This window comes from Oncorhynchus clarkii, chromosome 5 (genome assembly GCF_045791955.1).
Source record: "Oncorhynchus clarkii lewisi isolate Uvic-CL-2024 chromosome 5, UVic_Ocla_1.0, whole genome shotgun sequence".
Taxonomy (NCBI): Eukaryota; Metazoa; Chordata; class Actinopteri; order Salmoniformes; family Salmonidae; genus Oncorhynchus; species Oncorhynchus clarkii.
Window position 1 is genome coordinate 66,664,754 of NC_092151.1, and position 23,544 is coordinate 66,688,297.

The window sequence follows — 23,544 nt, forward strand, 5'->3', positions numbered from 1 at the left end:
AGGTATCATAATTTAACATTATGCACTATGCAAAACTGCCCTACCAAAAATATTTTGTATCTAGTGTCACATTCATGTGCTAGTAGTAACTAGCAAACTCAGTCTGACTTGCTAACTGGTTGTAGTTATACACGTGCCACGTTCAACCACTTAGCAAGTCTGACATTTCTGAATTTCCTAGTTCCGACTGGCAAGGGAAGGCGGCAAGTACACTCAGTGCACAAACGATTAGGAACACCTGCTCTTTCCATGACATAGACCAGGGTTCCCAAACTCTGTCTGGGCCCCCCCTGGGTGCACATTTTGGTTTTTGCCCTAGCACTACACAGCTAATTCAAATAGCCAACTCATCATCACGACTTGATTATTTAATTTAAATGAGCCGTGTAGTCTTTTGACAAAAAACTAAATGTGTACCCGGGTGGTCCCAGTACAGAGTTTGGGAAACCCTGACAAAGACTGACCAGGTGAATCCAGTGTATAGATAAGACAACATATTAAACTGCCGTTGAATGGGTATGGTAGTAGGTGCCAGTCGCACCGGTTTGAGTGTGTCAAGAACTTCAACGGTTTCATGTGTCTCCAGAATGGTCCACCATCCATAGGACATCCAGCCAACTTGACACATCTATGGGAACCATTGGAGTCAACATGGTCCGGTATCCCTTTGGAACGCTTCGAAACCTTGTAGAGTCCATGTTCCTAATCTTTTGTACACTCGATGTATACGCCAAAGAAATAGCGTTTCATTGCAAGCTTTTATTTTGAAGGGGAACAGCGGAAGTCAATGTTTTTTTTATTATAGGCCTCTATATTTTTTCTTCCAATTCCAATACAAAAACAAATAAACATAGCACATCACAAATATATTTTCTATTTATGTTTTTATTTATTTTAGTAAATAAAACAAACAAAAATAAGAAATAAAAATCACTACAAATGTAGGCTACTACAACTTAATTGTGGCCAGCTGTGACCACGGGATGCTGACGTGACGGTAAATCAGAGAGGAACAGGCGAATATTTGATTGAATCTTCGGTAATTCCAAAATAATCCAACAAAGATACTGTATATAACGACGAGAGAGTCTTGTGTGGTCATCCCAAAGGCTTATTGGTTTGCTTATTGTGGACAGTATTTTGACGGGAGTAAACTCTCTCGCTTCGCCTCATCCTCTCTTTTTGTTTTGCACCTCTAGCCGGACCTCTAGCCCGAGGTCCGGCGCGCTATCGACTGTGTCGCAAAAGCATGCTCGTGCGGCAGGGTCGATTTCCGCGTTTATAAACCCAGGGTCGTTACACTACTCTACGTCTTACAGGAACGCGCTCACCGGCCAAGCACACGCACTGTCGTGGATGCAAGGCCCGATCCCACTTCTGACACCAATGTAATGAAACCGGCAGGGAGCAGGTCACGAACCCTCGACCTTCTAGCCCGAGGTCCGGCGCGCTATCGACTGTACCGCAAAAGCATTCGTGCGGCAGAGTCGATTTCCGCGCTTATAAACCCAGGGTCGTTACAATATTTAACCTTCATTTAACTAGGCAAGTCAGTTAAGAACAAATTATTATTTACAATTACGGCCTACCCCGGCCAAAACTGTTCTTATTATACCTCAGTGGATCCAACTCATCCAACAGCCATTGAGTTTCTAATACTGTACTGTCTTTGACTCACCTGCTCAACCTTTTCCGGGTCAAGGTTTTCACGTACTACCAAAATAAGAGTCCATATTGAAATCCGGGTGCATCATTGGATAAAATAGCGAAACGTGAATTATATCGAGCATTACTAATTCCTATTTCAGATAAAGGTACATCAATTAACAATTCAATATACATCGCTTTTTACAACGTTTATAATTCTGAAGAATGACTTTTACAATTAAATATTCACATTTGAACCGGAAATGATCGTTTTACCCAGAAAGGCTTATGAAATGCTTGGCTCCTAAATTTAGTTTTCTATCGGCAATTTATAAATACATAGCGAGCTAGCTAGCTAACATTATTGGCATGACTAACAAGCTGGTTAGACAAAGTTAGTGGCACTAACAACATATGAACAATGTCACGCTTTAAAAGAGGTGCCAAAGTGGATTCTAGAGCAGGATTTAGAACAGAAAAAGAGGAACCGGTTGCTGTCCCTTATGGATTGTTGAAAACCGCCAGAAAAAGCGGGCAGCTCAATTTGTCTGGGCGAGGGCTGACTGAAGGTAACTGTCAGGGAAGAAAGACTCTGCCTATTTATCATGATGACACATCATGAGATGGGTATGGTGTTGATTGGTTGGTTGATTGATTGATGACCACTTGAATGAATGCATGTAACGTTATGCTAATGCTAACCATTTTACCACTATTCTGCACTTAGTCCCACAAAGTGTCTGGAGGCTGAACTTAGACACACCTGAGGAGGCCAAACAGAACTTGTCCTTTGGAGCAGATGATCGCTGGTGGGACCAGACAGATCTGACCAAGCTGCTTCTCTCTTCAAACAAGCTGGAAGCTCTGTCAGAGGATGTCAAGCTGTTGCCAGCCCTTACTGTTTTGGATGTGGGTATTGTTTTTTTCTGACGTGTTTTGTGTTGCCTGATTTAAGAAGTGATCGACTAGGCCCTTTCAAAGCTTGAATGGAAGGTCTATGCTCCCAAGATTTATGGGAGAAACTACTTTGACAAGTTTGATGTTTACGATGACCCTCTGACATTCTGTCTTGTCTTTCCACTTTCCCAAGGTCCATGATAATCAGCTTACCTCATTACCCACATCTATTGGAGAGTTGCAACATCTTCAGAAACTCAGTCTGAGGTATGTGAGGATTTTGTCAACTAAAGTTACTCAACAAATGAGAAATGCACACCAGGAATCACTTCCATTATAAAGAAAGAAGAGGTCTCTTTCCTCTATATACTGACTTTCTGCTAAAATGCTGTCCGTTAACTGGGTGGGTATAATTTGTGGAACATTCCAACAGGAATCTGTTCCAATAACTTCGTAAAGTACAAGGTTGCTAACAAACAATGCATACAAAGTAACATGATCAATTCACCTAGCGAACTAGCTGCCGAATAGGCATCAACTCACCACGTAGCTTATTCTTAATGTTTGTCCATAGGTTACCAGAGTGAGGACAGACATTTTTCAGAATAAACATGGTGAGTGAAAAACGTAATTAAATAGCCCACTCCCTACCCGGTATCTTATTCTGCCGCTATACATTTTATTTGTCACATGCTCCGAGTACAACAGGTAGACCTTACAGTGAAATGCTTACTTACAAGCCCTTAACCAACAGTGCAGTTTTACGAAAATATCCCCCCCCCCCCCCACCCCCCCCCCCCCCCCCAAATTTGTATTTATTTTTTATTAAGAGATAAGAATAGCAAATAATTAAAGAGCAGCAGTAGATAACAATAGCGAGGCTATATACATGGGATACCGGTATGGAGTCAATGTACGGGGGCACCGGTGTCGAGGTGATATGTACATGTAGGTAGAGTTATTAAAGTGACTATGCATAGATAGTAACTGAGAGTAGCAGCATAGAAGGGGGGCAATGCAAATAGTCTGGGTAGCCATTTGATTAGCTGTTCAGGAGTCTTATGGCTTGGGGGCAGAAGCTGTTTAGAAGCCTCTTGGACCTAGACTTGGCACTCCGGTACCGCTTGCTGTGCGGTAGCAGAGAGAACAGTCTACAACTAGGGTGGCTGGAGTCTTTGACAGTTTTTAGTGCCTTCCTCTGACACCACCTGGTATAGAGGTCCTGGAAGGCAGGAGGCTTAGCCCCGGTGATGTACTGGGCCGTGCGCACTTCCCTTTGTAGTGCCTTGCGTTTGGAGGCCGAGCAGTTGCCATACCAGGCAATGATGCAACCCGTCAGGATGCTCTCGATGGTGCAGCTGTAAAACCTTTTGAGGATCTGAGGACCCATGCCAAATATTTTCAGTCTCGTGAAGAGGGCACGACAAAACCTATCCCCCTTCAGGTCTGTCTAGGTGTGCTTGGACTATGTTCGTTTGTTGGTGATGTGGACGGCAAGGAACTTGAAGCTCTCAACCTGCTCCACTACAGCCGCATTGATGAGAATGGGGACGTGCTCAGTCCTCCTTTTCCTGTAGTCCACATTCATCTCCTTTGACTTGCTCACATTTAGAGAGAGTTGTTGTCCTTGCACCACACGGTCAGGTCTCTGATCTCCTCCCTACCACTGTTGTGTCATCAGCAAACTTAATGATGGTGTTGGAGTTGTGCCTGGCCGTGCAGTCATGAGTGAACAGGGAGTACAGGAGGGGACTGAGCAAGCACCCCTGAGGGGGCCCCTGTGTTGAGGATCAGCGTGGCGGATGTGTTGTTACCTACCCTTACCACCTGGGGACGTCCCGTCAGGAAGTCCAGGATCCAGTTTCAGAGGGAGGGGTTTAGTGCTGGAGTCCTTAGCTTAGTGATGAGCTTTGAGGGCACAATTTTTTTTATGCGTTATTTGTTAGCAACCTTGTTATTTACAATGTTTTTGGAATAGATTCCTGTTGGAATGTTCCACAAATTATACCCACCCCCATTACCTCTCTGTTGCAGTCACAATAAACTGAAAGAGTTTCCGGAGGAGATATGGAGTCTGAAGAACCTCACCTCTCTCCAGCTGCAGCAGAATCTACTGGAGCACCTGCCAGAGGGAGTGGGATTGCTCACTAACCTGGATGATATTGTAAATTCTGGCAATGAAACACTACTAAAATGTGTCAGTGTAACAAAGTGATTATCTTAGATTAACTCTTTGGATGATCTCGCTGACTTGTTTTTGTATTGTTGGTGGAAGGATCTTTCCAACAACCAGCTAACTGCCGTCCCTGACAGTCTGGGCAACTTGAACCATCTGGTGAAGCTGAACCTCTCCCACAACAAGCTGAAGAGCCTCCCCTCAGGAATCAGTGTCATGAAAAGTAAGACGGAAATGGCAGCATATGTTTTGGTTTGTGTGTTGTTTAGTTTTTGTATGTACTGCCTACCCTTTAGAAATGGATGCATCCACTGTTATATTCTTGACGTGAACATGGCTGAAGCATAACATCCTGTATGAACGCCTCCACAGATTTGAGACTGCTGGACTGCACACACAATCAGCTTGAGAGCATACCTCCTGTCTTGTCTCAAATGGCGTCTTTAGAGCAGCTCTATCTGAGACACAACAAACTGCGCTTTCTTCCTGAACTGCCCTCCTCAAGGCTCAAGGTAAGGACACTGATGATTTCCTTTAAGAAGGAACGTTTGAGTCTCAATGAGATTACCTGTATGAATGAATTGTAAACAAGTGCCCTATGCAAACTCTGACAGCTTTCTATCACATGTCTGGTAGGAGCTGCATGTTGGTAATAACCAGATTGAGGTGCTGGAGGCAGAGCACCTGAAACACCTGAGCACTCTGAGTGTATTGGAGCTGAGGGACAACAAGGTGAAGACTCTCCCTGAGGAAATCAAACTACTCCAAGGCCTGGAGCGCCTAGACCTAGTCAACAATGACATCAGCAGGTAGGTTTGCCTGATCAGATCTCCCCTGGTCTCTCCTCAGTGGTTAATGTACTTGGTCCACCTCACAGGTCGTGTGCTGTTATTCTTAACTCATTTGTTTATTATTTAGTTGATTTAGCCTCTTTCATCAGTGCATATAACAGATTTATACACAGCACAAATATAAACCAATTAAATAAGAACAAAGCTCACAAGTGAAAACACCCCAAAATGTCCTGTGTAGTGTTTAGCTGCCTGGATATCTTATGGCTGTTCTACTGCATTTCTCCCTTGTATGCGTGAGCCAGTCTGCCAGCTGCCCTTGCCCTCCTGCCCAAGCTGAAGATTCTGACTCTAGAGGGCAACCCTCTGAGAGGCATCCGCAGAGACCTCTTGACTGTGAGTTAGGACGACAACCTTCTGGAAGCTACTACAGTTTCACCACTACAGTAGAACCTCAATGAACCTCACTGTAGAGTTGCAATGTAGCCATTTTTATTTTTATTATTATTATTATTATTATTTATTTTATTTAACTAGGCAAGTCAGTTCTGTGAAAGGATATGACTTTTGTGTCCTTCACAGAAAGGAACCAATGAATTGCTGAAGTACTTGAGGGGTCGAATAAAAGGTACAAGGATGTTTGTCTTTCTCTGTCTATGCAGAAGGTTCTCGTATTCAGTGAATAGACCCTTTTATTTACTTTGCAAGGTTTTGTGGAAAGGCCGCTGTTGATTTACCAGACTGTCTCATATCATTGGACTGACATTTTCATTTGGATCTGTAGAGGATTCAGATGGCAAAGGAGATGAGCCTGACACTGCCATGACTCTGCCCAGTCAGGCGAAGATCAACGTGCACACCATTAAAACACGGAAGACATTGGACTACAGGTGTGTGTCAACTATTATTTTTGTGCCGTGTTTGAAGCTCAGTTAAGACATTCTGGGAAAGTTAAAAACTCAAACGTTCTACCACAAAATGATATTGCGTTGCCACAGCATGAGGGTAGTTGTGATGTAGTGAAGTGTTGTCAGTAAACTGTTGCTTTGTGTGTGACCCTGGTTCCAGTGAGAAGCAGATGGCATGTGTTCCTGATGATGTGTTTGATGCTGTGGGAAGTGAGCCTGTTGCCAGTGTCAACTTCAGCAAGAACCAGCTGGCTGCAGTACCTCCCAGGTACCTTGCTTGTAATCAGTGACTTCACACCACAGTCTGGGCCTATGGAGGAAAAACCCTCAGTGTGAGAAGAATCACACCACTCCTAAAAGTCACCACAAAGCCATTGATAGAGAATGTCAGATACAGTAGGACTGTTGTGGTGATAATGTTGGATGAGTTTGAATGAGTCTCTGCTTGGTCCTCAGGGTTGTGGAGTTGAAGGACTCTGTTTCTGACATCAACCTGGGGTTTAACAAGCTGACCAGCCTCCCCTTGGAGTTTTGCATGCTGCAGCAGCTGGCACACATAGACCTCAGGTACATAAACTGACAATCAGCCTCCACAGCACATCTGTCAGCTCTACAGCTCAAATATCAGAAGGCCTTGTCTTTCCGAATAAAAGTAGCGTTTGTGTTGCGGAGGTCAGTGAGACGAGAGGCTCAACCTTTTTTAGACTCCGAGGTGTTTCTGGTGGGAGCATTGTTTTAACCCGGTCTAAAATTGGTACATTTGCTTAAGATGTCTCACATGCACCGATGTACCATTTGTAATATGCAGTTTATTTTGGCTTTTCCCTTAGGAACAATCTTTTGACATCTCTACCAATGGAAATTGAGGCCCTAATGAAACTGCGGAGCATCACACTGTCATTCAACAGGTAAGCACTCTGGTCTTAAAGGAATGTAGTCATCGTGCTGTACACAGATGATTGGTAGAAACGGATTCAAATTCATGTCATATTTTGACAGGTTTAAGTTGTTCCCAGAGGTGCTGTACCGGGTTCCTAGCCTGGAGACCATTCTTATCAGTAATAACCAAGTGGGAGCCATTAACCCACTGCAGCTCAAAGCTCTGGACAAGCTGTCCACTCTGGACCTGCAGAACAATGACATCATGCAGGTGCCACCTGAACTGGGCAACTGTACGAGCCTGAGGTAGGGACCGGGATGTGACACTGTGTTTAGGGGACAATATATGATGTGACGAAGATATAACTGGACAGGATTTCAAAAAGCGTGGTCATATCTGGTTTTATTTAGATAGGGGTGGAAGCTGCAGGAACTGTGCTATTTGTGTCAGGTATGGTGTTGAATAGCAATCAGAAAAGGTATATGCACTAGGGCATCCAACTCAGTGATCCATATAGTTGTGATTTTGCGCCGAGCAGTTGTTGTATAGAGGGAAGTATGTGTTTGTATATCAATATTTGAAGCTGGCTTGAAGCTGGTCTCACTAATTCTCTCGTCTTTCATTTAGAGCCCTCATGCTGGATGGAAATCCTTTCCGCAACCCCAGAGCAGCCATTGTATCCAGAGGAACTGATGCTGTCCTGGAGTACCTACGAAGCAGGATCCCTACATAGTCAACTGCATTAAAGCCAAATGAGATACAACACACACAACTACAACACACCAAATGAGAAAGTACAATTTTATGATTAATCAGTGTTTGTTTTTGGCTTGAAACTAACTGCCATTATTCTGTAAAAGTGTTCATGACATTCGAGCCTAATGATTTGAAGTGTACTTTCTCTTGTTTGATCTAAGATATAAAGTTTGAATGATTACTACTGGGAGACTGCTGTAACAATGTTTACAAGATCTTCTACCAATGGCAATATTTGAATTGCATTCCAAGCTGAAAAGCCTGTCTTAGTGTGGGTTCATTTTCTCAATATATGGAAAAACAATAGCAATTCCACTAAGCTTATTCTTTAGGAAAGTTTTGCATTCAATGTTTAACATAATGTATGGCAATTGCAAGATAATCTGACACTTCTACTGATTTGGCCTTGGCCTGTTTGATACTCTGATCCAAACGAGACATTTTAAAATGTTATATCATTCTCAATAATTCATTTGTAATGACATTGAGATAGTGTAACAACATATCTAATAGCCTGAAAAAAAAACATTGTGTTCTTCAGTCACTTTTTATGTGAAACAGAAGAACTTGCATGCACTCTGTCATTGTATTCATGAAAACTGAGTAAGACAATTGAACCATGTCTGTTTCAATGACTCCAACCACAATAATGATTGAATTCCAACCACATTAAATGTGTACAAGGCAGATGTGTTTGGTGCTTTGATCCTTTGTTATAGTCTTTAATAAATTCACAGTATGATACTGTTTAGAAAAATAATATTTTTATGTGGCAAAACACCACCTAGTCATGGAAAGTCAAGTGTGATAGATGGCAGTAAGATACCAGACTTACCATGAAATATTCCATTTTAGTCATTTAGCAGATGCTGTTATCAAGAGTGACAAATTAACTTCCTAATTTAGGGGAAGAAAATACTGGTTTTGATGGGATTGTATAAAGACCACAGAGGACCATGAAAAATAACAAGTGACATTTTTATTATTTGTACAATATACTTTTATACATTATTCAAAACACTTCTTAAATACTGAAAAATTGTACTTCCAAAGCCGAAAATGGCTCTGTATTTGCTGCACAGCATTTTTCGTTCAATTTTATAATCTTTTTTTAATAAAAATGTATCTTAAATATGTACAGATAGCATCTGTGAAATGCAATCTAAACACACAATATATACTTTACCAATTACATTTCTTTGTGTTAATACAGAAATAAAACTGGAAGGATTAAACTTGCATGTGCAAATAAATAGTATAATAAATTATCACTAAATTTGTCCAACTAAACAGAATAATTCTCTTTCAATAGTTAAAATTACTTTTTGCACAAAAAATGAAGCAGCATTCAAGTCCAGTGAGTCTTCATACTGCAGAAGCTTGGAGTACATTCACAATCTATGAATAAATTATCTCAATGTGTTTTCATTCACAATTATTTACATCAATACTGCAATTTGACTGAATATTACCATATATTCACTTTTTTATATTTAATTGTATTTTAAACACATACAAAAATGACTATTTTTATATTCATATACATATATATAATATTTGTATAACACAAATTCACAATTACTGTAGAAATACATTTGATAGTAGAGCTTTTCTTCAAGTCGTAAGATCTTCATCGTCATCGTTCATTGTCCTTATAAAATCTCGCAAATCTCGCAAAGCTATATATTTGAGCAAAGGTATATCAATATATTCCGAATAATTACCTGAAAACATTTAGTAAAAATAATTATATTATCAAACTTTCTGGAACAATATCTTGAATATTTGAACTCATAATTGACTGGATACCGAAGTACCACTTACCAGCTTAGCTTGGCACAAATTCAACCAGGGTCCTTCCATAGAGTTATAGGTGCTTAGTTTTTCTCAAGAATGTCACATTTGATGCTACATTTGACAAAAATGTTATGAAAAATTGTCAGGGCTCATAAGGAATATGTTTTTGATTGGGATAAAATGGCACCAATTTTGACAATATAATAATCTCATTGGTTTGCAAAAAGAGAGAAATCTCTTTATAAGAGAGACCCTAAAATCTATTTCAAAACACAGAATGTATCCCAAAAACATATTCAAAGACCATGCTGTAACATCAGAGCTTAAAATGAACATCCATCCAGAAATGTAACAGGGTGAAATGCTTATTCTGGGCAGTGGCATTGTTGGAAAAAAAACCCATCATAGTTCTCGCATTAATACTTCTCCAATGATGCGTACTCATAATAAACTGAGCTTGAAATGTTCTAAAAAGTCATTGGTGTTCCACAGAGTGGTGCTGAAAAGCTAAGCAATATTACTCACACCACTTCAAATCAGTGCGAACAAAACCACTCAGTTGTTTTTTATAGAAACACAGACAAACAGATGAGAAACGATGTTACAATTGTGCTTAAGTGCACAAACAATGGATTTTTCTGTATATGAATGTGGGGGTATGTATACATTACATACTCCTTGGCACAATTATGGGAAACCACATAATATAGCCAGCAGATGGCCCTCTAGGGTAGTCTTGTCACGTTGGGATAGAATATTGCTTCTACTTCAATTTTGCTCATGTCTGTAAACATATACATATACATGATTGAGCATTGAGCACCTACAAACATTCTAGTTCACAGAATGCAGTGACTGGTTGGGTACAGAGAGCGACATCGTTTTAAAACGATTAAATAAACCGGTGGGAAAAGCTATAATAAAAAAGCATTTTATAAGTTGGCCCTGTATTAAGGTTGGAGACAAGTGCGATTTCTTTCTTCTGTAACAAAAAATTATAATATTTTCAGTACCATTCCCCTCTCTACTGTTCATGTCTTTATTGTAAATGAAAATATTTACACAAGGCATATACAAAGTTGAGGCAGTGTTTATGGTGAATGTAATTTCTAAAGAGCTAGTGTGTTTTCATGCTCTGAGAGTAAAATGAGAAGCTACAATGAAAAAGGTACAAAATAAAAGGCAATATAAATAAGCAAAAACTTCTAAATAAAAACAAAGATCAAATAAAAAGAAATAACATGAAATTACTCCAACCTACAGCCTCGTGCTGAATGAGAAAAATGACTTTCATTCACATCAACTCAGAATATACATTTCCTGTTTACACAAAATTCATAGATAGGTTATAAGATATGTATCCTATAGTACATTTGGCACTAGTATTGCCATTGGTCCAGCAATTGGCAAATGTCTCTGTTCATAGATAAAAATCGGTTGTACACATTTCCACAAACCGTTTGGGCAAGAAGCAATGGTGTTATAAAAAATATTTAAATTGTGCTCTCCCTCAAGATTACCAAGTCCACAGGTTTCTGGAAATTCTTCAGAAGAGAGACAGCAGTTTCATGTTCCATGTGTAAAAAACTATGTCCATTGCCCTGCAATGCAAAAATGAAGCAGAAGGTGAACAGAGTGAAGGGGGTGAGGAGGGGCAGGGCGGGGCAGCACGGAGAGGACTGGAAACAGTCCTAGCTCAGGAGATAGAAACACAAGACTGTCAAGGAAAAGAGGAGAGGAAGAGCAGAGAGATGCACACAGGAAGAGAAGGAGGTCATGCTGTAAAGGAGAGAAGGAGGAGAGAAGCTGGTCTTTAGAGGTCTGTCCTTCAGCTAACACTTGTATCTGTGGAGAGAGTAGAGAAGTGCCTGCTTCTGCAGGCTACGGGTGGGCGAGGAGCAAGGGGCGAGGGGAAAGGGGCGAGGGCTTCTACTAGCACACATTTAAAGCGACACAGATATAATAGACATGCCAATAACTGTAGAGACTATTGCAATCCCATTAAGTTGTATTGGCGCAGAGGGCCTGGCTTGTTCATGTAGGCTTCACTGACATGGGTTTGGATTTATGACTGACAAATAGAGCCTGAACAGTAGCTTCACATGGACCAGGGATCTGACAATCTACAGGGGTACAGTGCCCTCTCTGCACTATGGTAAACACTTACTTTGACAGCTTCATCCCTATGTACTGTATGTGTGATGGTGATTACCCTTTTAGAGTAACAGCCCTCTACCTAAGCTAAATACACCACCACATCATAGTGTGCAATTTGTTTCTTATCACATTGGGTAGAAGAACTCTGATGCTCATCCTAAAATGTTTACTCCTAAAGTATTTTTCGAGAAGAGATTGGAGGATCTGATAATAATGAAATAGAGGAAGAGACCAGATTCAATCTTTGCTGCAAAGTTGGAAAGATGGAGAGGACAGTTGAGAAAAAATAGCAGAAAATGCTCCAGGGGTTTCAAGGTTATCAAAAAAGTTGGGATCATTACATTGCTGGTCGATACTATATATAAAACATCACATTAGGAATCCTATATATCAGTAAAGTTACTTACTTGTATGTTATCCACTTACATTTTTCAGTCTGCTTCTATGGGCCTTTATTAGGATACATACAGTATAAGCACTATTAGTGGAAGACCTGACTGAGGGACAAGTAAAGCATGTTGGAGGTTTGACAGAGGTCAAAACAGAGGACCATGCTCACTTGGTAGACACATGTACGTCCAGCACAAAATGCCACATGCAAAGCCTCTACTGGCAATGTGGCGGAAGGAGGATGCGCTCTCACAGACTCAGAGGACAATGATGATCGATGCAGTGATGAACAACATGGTTACCTTCAGTATTTTGTCCCCAGGCAGAAGCAGGTTGGAGGCCGGTCCATCAGGCTGTACCCTAGTAACAAAGATACCCTATAAGTCAAAAGTGATATGAGGTTAGGAACCACATGGTGAAGATGGTTTAGAATCTTTGCCTTTCAAACTGGGTGTTTGGCGCTTTTTTTGTGTTTCCTCGAACTCAAGTTCTGTGCATGATTTTGATGATGTCATTGTCAACATTAACTTTATAGGTTTAGCTGGACTATCGTAAGGATCTGTCACAAGATCAAAAATGGAAGTGTTCTCTGAGTGTGCTCTGTTTGTTAAACTCAAGAACTACATGTACTTACATGGCATTTACATCTAACTTTAATGAAAAGGTATCAACAGTACTAAAACAGATACAATAAAAATATATTTGTCCAGCTATTTACAAAGTTATGGACACTGTGGGGGAGTTTTTTTTTACACTTCATGTTTCCAAAAAATTTCTAATCAAGGCAGAGATTATAAATATACCAATCTTTGCATGCGTTTAAACCATATGAAGATGATCATAATACCATATGAAGATGCTTATTCAACACAGTTAATCCTCACTTGAAGCCCGAATAACATTACTAACATCTAATGACTCATGTATTACATCAGGGACTCCTTGAGGCATCACAGGAAAGCAGGCCCTCAGAAGATTCCCTCTGTAATCAGCATGCACCACCTTTCAGTGGGGTGCTAAGATGGGGGATGATATGCATACAAAAATATACAACACATTCAATGGCTATAACAAGGTGTACAAAATTGAATTTGAATTCTATTTCCATGGCTTACAATACTTTCCACACTGCAAATTTAATGTCAAGGAGAAGAAACTAGGGACTGGATTCGCGGAAGATCCACGTTATGCTCAATTGATATTTAAAGGCAATGTTCCCGCCACTACATTCACGGTAAACGCTGCATGTCATCTAAATCGGAAATGACCTTTACATTTCTACGTGGATCTTCCACGATACTTCTGCGATAAGGATTTAATCCAGCCCTAGGCTTTGATGTTTCAAAACGACAAGGGAAAAACAACAACATCATTTGAACTGATTTAGAAATTGTTTAAATGCAAAGCTATGGACATTTTTCTCACTGCATCCTTTCTTTGCGGTTACCATGGTAACAAGACAGTATTGAACTATTGGGCATTTGCCAACCTTACGTCTGTCTACATTACGAGTCTCTTCTTGATTCTTGCTCATTATTGGCATATAATAAAAAGGTTCAAAGTTAACCAAGTAAACTGCAGCACTGTAGTAGCACCTGTTACCATGGAAACTCTGAAGCGAGACATACAGTGCTGTGCAGTGGTTATTCAAACAGCTTAAGGAACAGCCTACAGCAGAGAAAAATGGAACATGTTCCTATGGCACAGGCTGCACAGTATCAGACCCCCACAGAGAACATTTAGCTGCTTTAATCTTACCATGTCAGAAGGCTTGAAGGGGTTCCCTTGGCCACTGATTCCTCCTGAGATGCTGAACCCTAAACCTGGATTCTTCTCTATCCGCACACAGAACTGCCAAACGACACAAAAACTTCATATTGCCAAAAATATAAATTTGATATTGTATTACGATACAATTACGTGGTGCAAATCTCTCCTCTCTATATACCGGTAGCCAGAATATAGGCCTCTCAGAGATCTGTTGTCGACCAGATTGAGAGAGGGAAAGGAAGAGAGAGAGAAGGAGAGTGAAAGGATGCCTAAGAGGAAGAGGGTGAGAGAGAAGTACAAAGAGACAAACACAGATGGAGGGACAAACACAGAGACAAACAAAGAGATGGAAGTGGAGCGAGGGAGTGATGGCCAACCTGCTCCTGGAAGCCGTCCATGCTTTTCTGGCCTTTGGTCTGGATGAGACAGCGTGCGCTCTGGGGCCGGGGACTGGTGGTGGTGGCCATGGGCAGAGGAGACTGGTACTGTTGAATGGAGATCTTGTTGATGGCGCCCTCGTACTGCTGGTCCCGCACCGAGCGGTGTGGGGGTGTGGCCGACGCGGATGTCACTATCATTGTCTGTGATTGGTGGGGGTGGTGGCCGCCTGCCTGTGGGTAATTCAACCCGTTAGGCAAAGAGTCAGGAAGCTGCAAAGATGCAAACGTCACGTCTTACAAAATGGCGGATAACAGACAGATGAGGTGCAGCATGCTTCAGCCCCTATCTCTGTTAGTTTGGTTTTCTTCAAGCCTGAATGACCATATAGAGGCTTTCCTGCAAACCCTATCATCCTACATGATACTCTTAGAAAAAAAGTGCTATTTAGAACCTAAAAGGGTTCTTCGGCTGTCCCCATAGCAGAACCCTTTTTGGTTCCATGTAGAACCCTTTCCAAGGTAGTTCTACCTGAAACCAAAAAGGGTTCTAACTGGAACCAAAAAGGGTTCTCCTATGGGGACAGCCGAAGAACCCTTCTGGAACCCTTTTATCTAAGAGTGTACAAGTAATAAAACAGGATACACAACCCACAGTTTTCTCTGTGCATTAATATTTCATAGGAAGTCCCTGGTCTACCTTTCTCATTATTGTTGCACAGACACCGATGGCTAGATTGTGACCACAATTAAATGACAGCCAAACTAACTGAAAAACAGAGGTTGCCAGGGAGACCAAGCAAGAATGGACCGCTGCAGGAATGATTCATGGTGCTTAGCAATTACTCCTGACATTTAACAACATTGACATAGCAATCACAGCTAAATAAAGGAGCCCATCTTAAAAGAACAGGTGGAGTAACCTTAAGAAGTACAACAGAGACAAGACAAGGGACCCTTTATGAAGCATTATGTGGTTATACTGTATGTCCTTGTAATGTCACCTTTGTTTAAAACAATGCATGTATGGGGGGTGTATTACGGTTTGACGTTAAATGTACTGGTATGTCATAAATAAATACATGAATGAGCTACAAGCTCAATGTTTCAGTCAGCAAGCTGGGTGATAATGAGCACTATATCATCAGCATAGTTTAGGCTCAAATTAACAGTGACATTACACCACATATCTAACACTCCAAACAGGCCTCTCTCTCTCTCTGGGTCCTTTGTCAGTGTAAAGCACAAACCTTTTTCATGATGTTTTCTGGGGGCACGTCTCTCCTGCCCAGTGAGTAGGGGGCCCACTGAGTGGTGGGAGAGACCACCTCCTGGCCGTTGTCTAATATATTGCTCTGTTGAGAAGGGGTCTGGAGAGAGAATAGGGTAAAGGAACAGGGTTCAGAGTATCATTACGGCTATGGGGTTAACCTGCGTTTTCTGCCAAAAGGACTACAGTTTTACCAGAGATAAAGATGAATTGATTTACAGTGTTAATTATAAGGTTATAATCATTGATAATAATATTACTATTGACGGAGTACTGCAGCTAGTAAACCAGTGGGTGTCCTTGGATCAATCATGACCTTAACTTCTTTATAATAGTAAGCGCAAAGTCCTATACGTATGAATATATTAGTTGGGTTATTTGCCTCCTGTCATTTTCCCACATACAATACTTTTTTGTTAAGAATAGATTGTAACAGGTTTAGAGATATTCTGAATGATGGGTTTGCTTTCAAAATGCCATATTGTCTAGGCACTAAAATACCTTATACGAGAAAGATACAATCTCCGCGTTTTATTTCAATGTGCATGTCTATGTCCTGAAATGCATGGTGTCTATTCGCTAGGCTCCATTGGATTGAGGCTACTGAGTGACACAGTAATACTTGTACAGAGGACGGCTGTAACCCGTAGAGCAGAGCAGACACCGTAGCTGACACACATATATTGCAGACATGCAACACACCGCAGACATTTTAAGATTTCAGACAACAGATAAAAGACAGCACTTGGCTTGAAGTTGAAATGGGAGGGATTGCCATGTCCGTCATTTTAAGGCTTGTTTCACCATTTGGCTGAGAAATGGTATAATACTCGGCTTCACTATGGATTCTATACTGATACTGTGATACATGAGGCTTAGCCCATCACATGTCATGGTGTATCTGTAGGCTAGTTTCTGTTTGATGTTGAAATATGGACTATAATAAAAATATATACAGTGCCTTGCGAAAGTATTCACCCCCCTTGAACTTTGCGACCTTTTGCCACATTTCAGGCTTCAAACATAAAGATATAAAACTGTATTTTTGTTGTGAAGAATCAACAACAAGTGGGACACAATCATGAAGTGGAACGACATTTATTGGATATTTCAAACTTTTTTAACAAATCAAAAACGGAAAAATTGGGCGTGCAAAATTATTCAGCCCCCTTAAGTTAATACTTTGTAGCGCCACCTTTTGCTGCGATTACAGCTGTAAGTCACTTGGGGTATGTCTCTATCAGTTTTGCACATCGAGAGACTGAAATGTTTTCCCATTCCTCCTTGCAAAACAGCTTGAGCTCAGTGAGGTTGGATGGAGAGCATTTGTGAACAGCAGTTTTCAGTTCTTTCCACAGATTCTCGATTGGATTCAGGTCTGGACTTTGACTTGGCCATTCTAACACCTGGATATGTTTATTTTTGAACCATTCCATTGTAGATTTTGCTTTATGTTTTGGATCATTGTCTTGTTGGAAGACAAATCTCTGTCCCAGTCTCAGGTCTTTTGCAGACTCCATCAGGTTTTCTTCCAGAATGGTCCTGTATTTGGCTCCATCCATCTTCCCATTAATTTTAACCATCTTCAATGTCCCTGCTGAAGAAAAGCAGGCCCAAACCATGAAGCTGCCACCACCATGTTTGACAGTGGGGATGGTGTATTCAGGGTGATGAGCTGTGTTGCTTTTACGCCAAACATAACGTTTTGCATTGTTGCCAAAAAGTTCAATTTTGGTTTTATCTGACCAGAGCACCTTCTTCCACATGTTTGGTGTGTCTCCCAGGTGGCTTGTGGCAAACTTTAAACAACACTTTTTATGGATATCTTTAAGAAATGGCTTTCTTCTTGCCACTCTTCCATAAAGGCCAGATTTGTGCAATATACGACTGATTGTTGTCCTATGGACAGAGTCTCCCACCTCAGCTGTAGATCTCTGCAGTTCATCCAGAGTGATCATGGGCCTCTTGGCTGCATCTCTGATTAGTCTTCTCCATGTATGAGCTGAAAGTTTAGAGGGACGGCCAGGTCTTGGTAGATTTGCAGTGGTCTGATACTCTTTCCATTTCAATATTATCGCTTGCACAGTGCTCCTTGGGATGTTTAAAGCTTGGGAAATCTTTTTGTATCCAAATCCGGCTTTAAACTTCTTCACAACAGTATCTCGGACCTGCCTGGTGTGTTCCTTGTTCTTCATGATGCTCTCTGCGCTTCTGACGGACCTCTGAGACTATCACAGTGCAGGTGCATTTATACGGAGACTTGATTACACACAGGTGGATTGTATTTATCATCATTAGTCATTTAGGTCAACATTGGATCATTCAGAGATCCTCACTGAACTTCTGGAGAGAGTTTGCTGCACTGAAAGTAAAGGGGCTGAATAATTTTGCACGCCCAATTTTTCAGTTTTTGATTTGTTAAAAAAGTTTGAAATATCCAATAAATGTCGTTCCACTTCATGATTGTGTCCCACTTGTTGTTGATTCTTCACAAAAAAATACAGTTTTATATCTTTATGTTTGAAGCCTGAAATGTGGCAAAAGGTCGCAAAGTTCAAAGGGGCCGAATACTTTCGCAAGGCACTGTATATACGGCCATAGCATTTCAATATTGAAGGCAAGTGATAACAAATATTCACATTCTCCATTGGCAATTGTTTGGTAATATTGTGCTTCTTATGATAAATGTTATTTTTAAGCTTTTATCCTTACAAAACAGTACAAATGCAGTACACACTATCACATGAACGTTAAAGGGTTCAACTGCACTGAGACTGTTTCTGTGTTTTCTGGTTCATACTCACATTGGGTAGAGGTAGCCACTGTGTTGTTTGGTTTTCATGCTTATTCGTGTTATTGTAAAAGTTTATTGTCATGCTTCTGCCGGCATGCGGTGCGGCATAGCCTCCAGAGTACAGCATGCCGAAGTTTACTGTGTTGTGCTTAAGGACAGCGCTCTGATTGGAGGGAAACAACCGCGTGACATGAGTAAATGGGTGAGCCACTGGGTAAACGGGATTGCACCAACACACATTGCGTAGCTGCAACAGATAAAGTGAGCTTGACAAACAGAACAACAACAGTACAGAGTTACTACAGTACCAGAACAAACACATTAAAAACACACTCATGGATACAGTACGATTACGTATACCATACAAGCAACAGTATGTACTTTTCTTTAAGAGATGTATAGCACTGAAGTACTTGCCTATATTATCAAGGGCCGATTTCCCGGACCCAGATTAAGCCTAGTCCTGGAGAGCTTTTTAGTTTAGAACTAGACTTAATCTAGTTAGGGAAACTCATCCAAATTGTTGTAGTACAGACAGATATACTTGTCTTGATAAAGTATGATATCATACTAACAGTAATAGTAGGATGAAAATAAAAGAGAAAGAAGAGGAGAAAGGAGGTAAGAGGGGAAAACTTACCATGTTTGTGCTTCTTATCACAATCGACATAAGTGATTAACATACATATAGAGAAACATCAAGTGGGTCTGGTACCACAACTGGCGCACATTGCTAAGCAGTGGACTGAACACGTTCATTAATACTGACAGTCATGCAGTCATGTGGTGTGTCAACAGAAGCGCCCATATATATGTTACGTGAGCGTGTAATAAAATGTGTTTAAGAAGTTGTCAGACTTACCCGGTCTAATCGTTTGGCCTCTATATGTCTAAGCAGCTGTTGCCTCCAGTCTACTGGCATCTTAGAGGACATATCATCAGGCTTATGCTGCAGCTGCATGGTGCGCATTTTCATCTCATCAGGGCTCTTTATATTCTCAGTGCACGTGCTCAGATTATAATCTGGAGGCATCTTCTCCAACAGTGCAGCCATTGTGGGTCTGGCAGACACAGGCCTGGCCTGGGACGCCCCAAACGTCTCTGTGCTGTAACTCCTGGCCGACAGGGGGCGTCGCTGCGTCAGGCTCTTTGTAGGGTAGCCCATGATAGGCTTCTTGGGCTCCTGGTAGGAGGAGTAGTCTTCCTCGTACCTGCCATTCCTCTTGTTGTACTGTTGGTCCTGCTGGGCCATGCTGGGACTGTTCTGTTGCTCCAGAATACCTTTGAAGTGCTGCCGGCCGTAGTGGTCCGACATCTGCTGCATCTCCTGGGCCTCCTGAACCCTGCGGAACAGAGCCAGCTCTGTGGAGCTGACCAGGGAGTCAGCCCGCCTCAGGAATCCAGGTCGGGAGCGCTGACTAGGGATGGGGAAGGGTTGCTGCTGCTGGGGCGGCTGGTTCTCCTCGTTGACTGAGGGCTGAGAGTAGGAGAACATCTGGTCCATAGGAGGGTAACCCCGGTAGCCCCTGGGGCTCACCAGCTCTTTGGGCAGGGTCTTCCCTGGCTGGTTGACATACTCAGGGGTGTTGGGGAAGGGCGGAGGGGCCCTCCTCTCCTGCTGCTGATTCCTCATATCCATAGCCACCTGAGGGTTGAAGCTCTGGTCGAAGTGGTAGACCTTCTTGGGGATGGCAGGCTTCTGCTGCTGGCTATTTGTGCCGTAGGCGTCATCATCGTCCAGCATGGGGGCAGACTGGCTGCGGGACATGCTCTGTTCCATGGGGGCCGGCATGTCTGGACGGTCAACACTCCCATGGTTCTCTATGCTGGAGCTGTAGCTGTCCACGGGGATGCTGTACACCTTGTAGGAGCCCATGTCTATTTCATCAATGCTCTGGGACTTCTTGAACTTAGCCTTCACCTCCTTCATCATGGGAGAGAGGCGCTCAGAGCTCTTGCTCATCACCATGGCCCCAGAGCTTGGTCTAGTGGGTTTGGATTGGACATGTTGGTACATGCTGGATATGTTGGCCTGCTGGTTGCTGCGCCCCTGACCCTGTCCCGAGTTCCTGGAGTCTAGGTAACCCCATGTTCCTGTGGAGGGGAACGTCCCCGGCAGCTCCCCATGATGCATCTCCTGCTCAAAGTCCTTGCGGTCAGGGTTGGGGCTGTTGCCTGGGGAGCTCAGTTTTGAGGGGAAAGCTGTGCGGTCCTCGAAGGGGCTGGGCGTTCGTGTCCAGTTCTGCCATGGGTTGGGAGGGGGAGGCTGAGGCACTTCATTTTCTGGCGTGGTGCGGACATTATGGAATTGGTGGGAGGGGTGTGGGTGTTGGTGAGGGGCATCCTGCAGCTCCAGGGGGACGCCCACGATGCGCTCCTGCCTCATGAGGGGCCGGCGGCCCCCGTGGGAGGTGGAGGAGCTGCGGGACTTGGAGCCCAGCATGGGGTTACCACTGCTGCTACCACTGGGGATCTCCAGAGGAGCCTCCTCAGACACGAAGCCTGTGTTGTCGTAGTGGGAGGTATCGTTCCACTGGTCAAAGGTGTCACTGAGGGGGCGTCGCTCACCGCGCTGCTGCAGTGTGCTGGAGGGAGGGGTCTCTCTGGGGTCTCTCTGACTCAGTAGCGGCTTGGTTTCGATGGGTTTGGGGAACTGCTGGACCAGCCTGCAGAAAGAGCGTAAGCACAGGTATGACAGTGTATCATTTCATTAAGATGTACAGCACCAATCAAAAGTTTGGACACACATACTCACTCATCGGTTTTTCTTCATTTTTACTATTTTCTACATTGTAGAATAATAGTGAAGACATCAGAACTATGAAATAACATATATCATACAGTAACCCAAAAAAGTGTTAAACAAATCAAAATACATTTTACATTTTAGATTCTTCAAAGTAACCACCCTTTGCCTTGATGACAGCGTTGCATACTCTTGGCATTCTCTCAACCAACTTCATGAGGAATGCTTTTCCAACAGTCTTGAAGGAGTTCCCACACATGCTGAGCACTTGTTGGCTGCTTTTCCTTCACTCTGCGGTTCAACTCATACAAAACCATCTCAATTGGGTTAAGGTCAGGTGATGCAGCACTCCATCACTCTCCTTCTGTCACGTTGGCATAAATGGTCGGAAGACAGGCGCAGGAATGCGTAATAGTTTTTTTTATTATACCCCAAATGACGGCGTGCCGTGTAAAGGCACGGGGACAAAGCCCAAACAAACACTATACAAAACACAGAGTTGAAACCCAAATAAAAGAGCGAGGAGTACCTCGAATAAATAACACAAGCGCACAATGATTAACACACGGGACCCGTAATCATCTGCGCAATCCACAATGGCACGAAAGCCAAAACACACAGCACAGGTACTCACACAAACCAACGAACATTGTAACAATAATCAATAGGACAATGGTAAACCAAGGACACACTTATACAATTACCAATCACTGGGAATAGGGGCCAGGTGTGCATAATGAAAGTTCCGGAGGGATCGTGACAGTATCCCCCTGACGCGCTGATCACAGGAACGCAGTGCGGGTCGGACGGGCTAGTTGCAACTGCCGAAGTTGTATCGTCGTCGGACGGGCTAGTTGCAACTGCCGAAGTTGTATCGTCGTCGGACGGGCTAGTTGCAACTGCCAAAGTTGCATCGTCGTCGGACGGGCTAGTTGCAACTGCCGAAGTTGCGGCGGTTGTCGGAAGGACCATTCGCAGTGGCGTCGGACGGCCCAGTTGCAGCTGCTGAAGTTGCATCGCCGGACGGACACGTTGTGGCGGTGTCGGACGGCCCAGTTGCAGCTGCTGAAGTTGCATCGCCGGACGGACACGTTGTGGCGGTGTCGGACGGCCCAGTTGCAGCTGCTGAAGTTGCATCGCCGGACGGACACGTTGTGGCGGCGTCGGACGGCCCAGTTGCAGCTGCTGAAGTTGCATCGCCGGACGGACACGTTGTGGCGGCGTCGGACGGCCCAGTTGCAGCTGCTGAAGTTCCCGCTGTCTCCCGTAATGGTGGATTATTCTGTCACGTTGGCATAAATGGTCGAGAGACAGGCGCAGGAACGCGTAATAGTTTTTTTATTATACCCCAAATTACGGTGTGCCGTTTAAAGGCAAACACTATACAAAACAGGGTTGAAACCTGAACTAAAGAGCGAGGAGTACCTCGAATAAATAACACAAGCGCACAATGATATTACGAGACCCGTAATCATCTGCACAATCCACAATGGCACGAAAGACAAAACACACAGCACAGGTACTCACACGCACCAACGGACATTGTAAAAATAAATCGACAGGACAATGGTAAACCAAGGACACACTCAAGCAATTACTAATCACTGGGAATAGGGGCCAGGTGCGCATAATGAAAGTTCCGGAGGGATCCGTGACACCTTCTTGGTCAAATAGCCCTTACAAAACCTGGAGGTGTGCTTTTGGTCATTGTCCTGTTGAAAAACAAATTATAGTCCCACTACGCGCAAACCAGATGGGATGGTGTATTGCTTCAATGCTGTGGTAGCCAATGCTGTGGTAGCCATGCTGGTTAAGTGTGCCTTGAATTCTAAATAAATCACTGACAGTGTCGCGAGCAAAGCACCCCCACACCATCACACCTCCTCCTCCATGCTTCACGGTGGAAACCACACATGCCGAGATAATCTGTTCACTTACTCTGTGTCTCACAAAGACACGGCGGTTGAAACCAAAATGATTAAATTTAGACTCATCAGACCAAGACAGATTTCCACCAAATTGCTTGTGTTTCTTGGCCCAAGCAAGTCTCTTCTTATTGGTGTCCTTTAGTAGTGGTTTCTTTCCAGCAATCGACCATGAAGGCCTGATTCACACAGTCTCCTCTGAACAATTGATGTTGAGATATGTCTCTTACTTGAACTCTGTGAAGCATTTATTTGGGCTGCAA

General features: G+C 42.9%; 2 protein-coding genes across 3 annotated transcripts in view; one reads left to right on the plus strand and one right to left on the minus strand.

The window, feature by feature from the left end:
* The first annotated feature begins 1,906 nt into the window (after positions 1 to 1,906).
* Positions 1,907 to 8,742, plus strand: LOC139409256 (leucine rich repeat containing 40). 2 transcript variants are annotated; one of them, XM_071154141.1, is made up of 15 exons: positions 1,907 to 2,216; positions 2,375 to 2,556; positions 2,738 to 2,811; positions 4,579 to 4,708; positions 4,820 to 4,943; positions 5,093 to 5,232; positions 5,357 to 5,529; positions 5,817 to 5,907; positions 6,094 to 6,139; positions 6,296 to 6,401; positions 6,580 to 6,687; positions 6,876 to 6,986; positions 7,250 to 7,327; positions 7,419 to 7,604; positions 7,927 to 8,742. In XM_071154141.1, the coding sequence occupies exons 1-15, from the start codon at positions 2,069 to 2,071 to the stop codon at positions 8,030 to 8,032; spliced, it is 1,803 nt and encodes a 600-aa protein (XP_071010242.1). In that variant the 5' UTR covers positions 1,907 to 2,068; the 3' UTR covers positions 8,033 to 8,742. The 2 variants fall into 2 exon arrangements, with proteins under 2 accessions (XP_071010242.1, XP_071010243.1); XM_071154142.1 differs by lacking the exon at positions 6,876 to 6,986.
* Positions 8,743 to 9,715: 973 nt separating this feature from the next.
* LOC139409257 (leucine-rich repeat-containing protein 7-like) overlaps positions 9,716 to 23,544 on the minus strand; it is a 117,688-nt gene continuing 103,859 nt past the window's right edge. Inside the window, exons 22-28 of the mRNA XM_071154144.1 lie at positions 19,473 to 21,276; positions 18,621 to 18,773; positions 15,797 to 15,916; positions 14,547 to 14,819; positions 14,158 to 14,250; positions 12,702 to 12,776; positions 9,716 to 11,453 (exon numbers count right to left, since the gene is read on the minus strand). Coding sequence (XP_071010245.1) covers positions 11,346 to 11,453; positions 12,702 to 12,776; positions 14,158 to 14,250; positions 14,547 to 14,819; positions 15,797 to 15,916; positions 18,621 to 18,773; positions 19,473 to 21,276 — 2,626 coding nt within the window. The 3' untranslated portion in view covers positions 9,716 to 11,345. The remainder of the gene's footprint in view (positions 11,454 to 12,701; positions 12,777 to 14,157; positions 14,251 to 14,546; positions 14,820 to 15,796; positions 15,917 to 18,620; positions 18,774 to 19,472; positions 21,277 to 23,544) is intronic.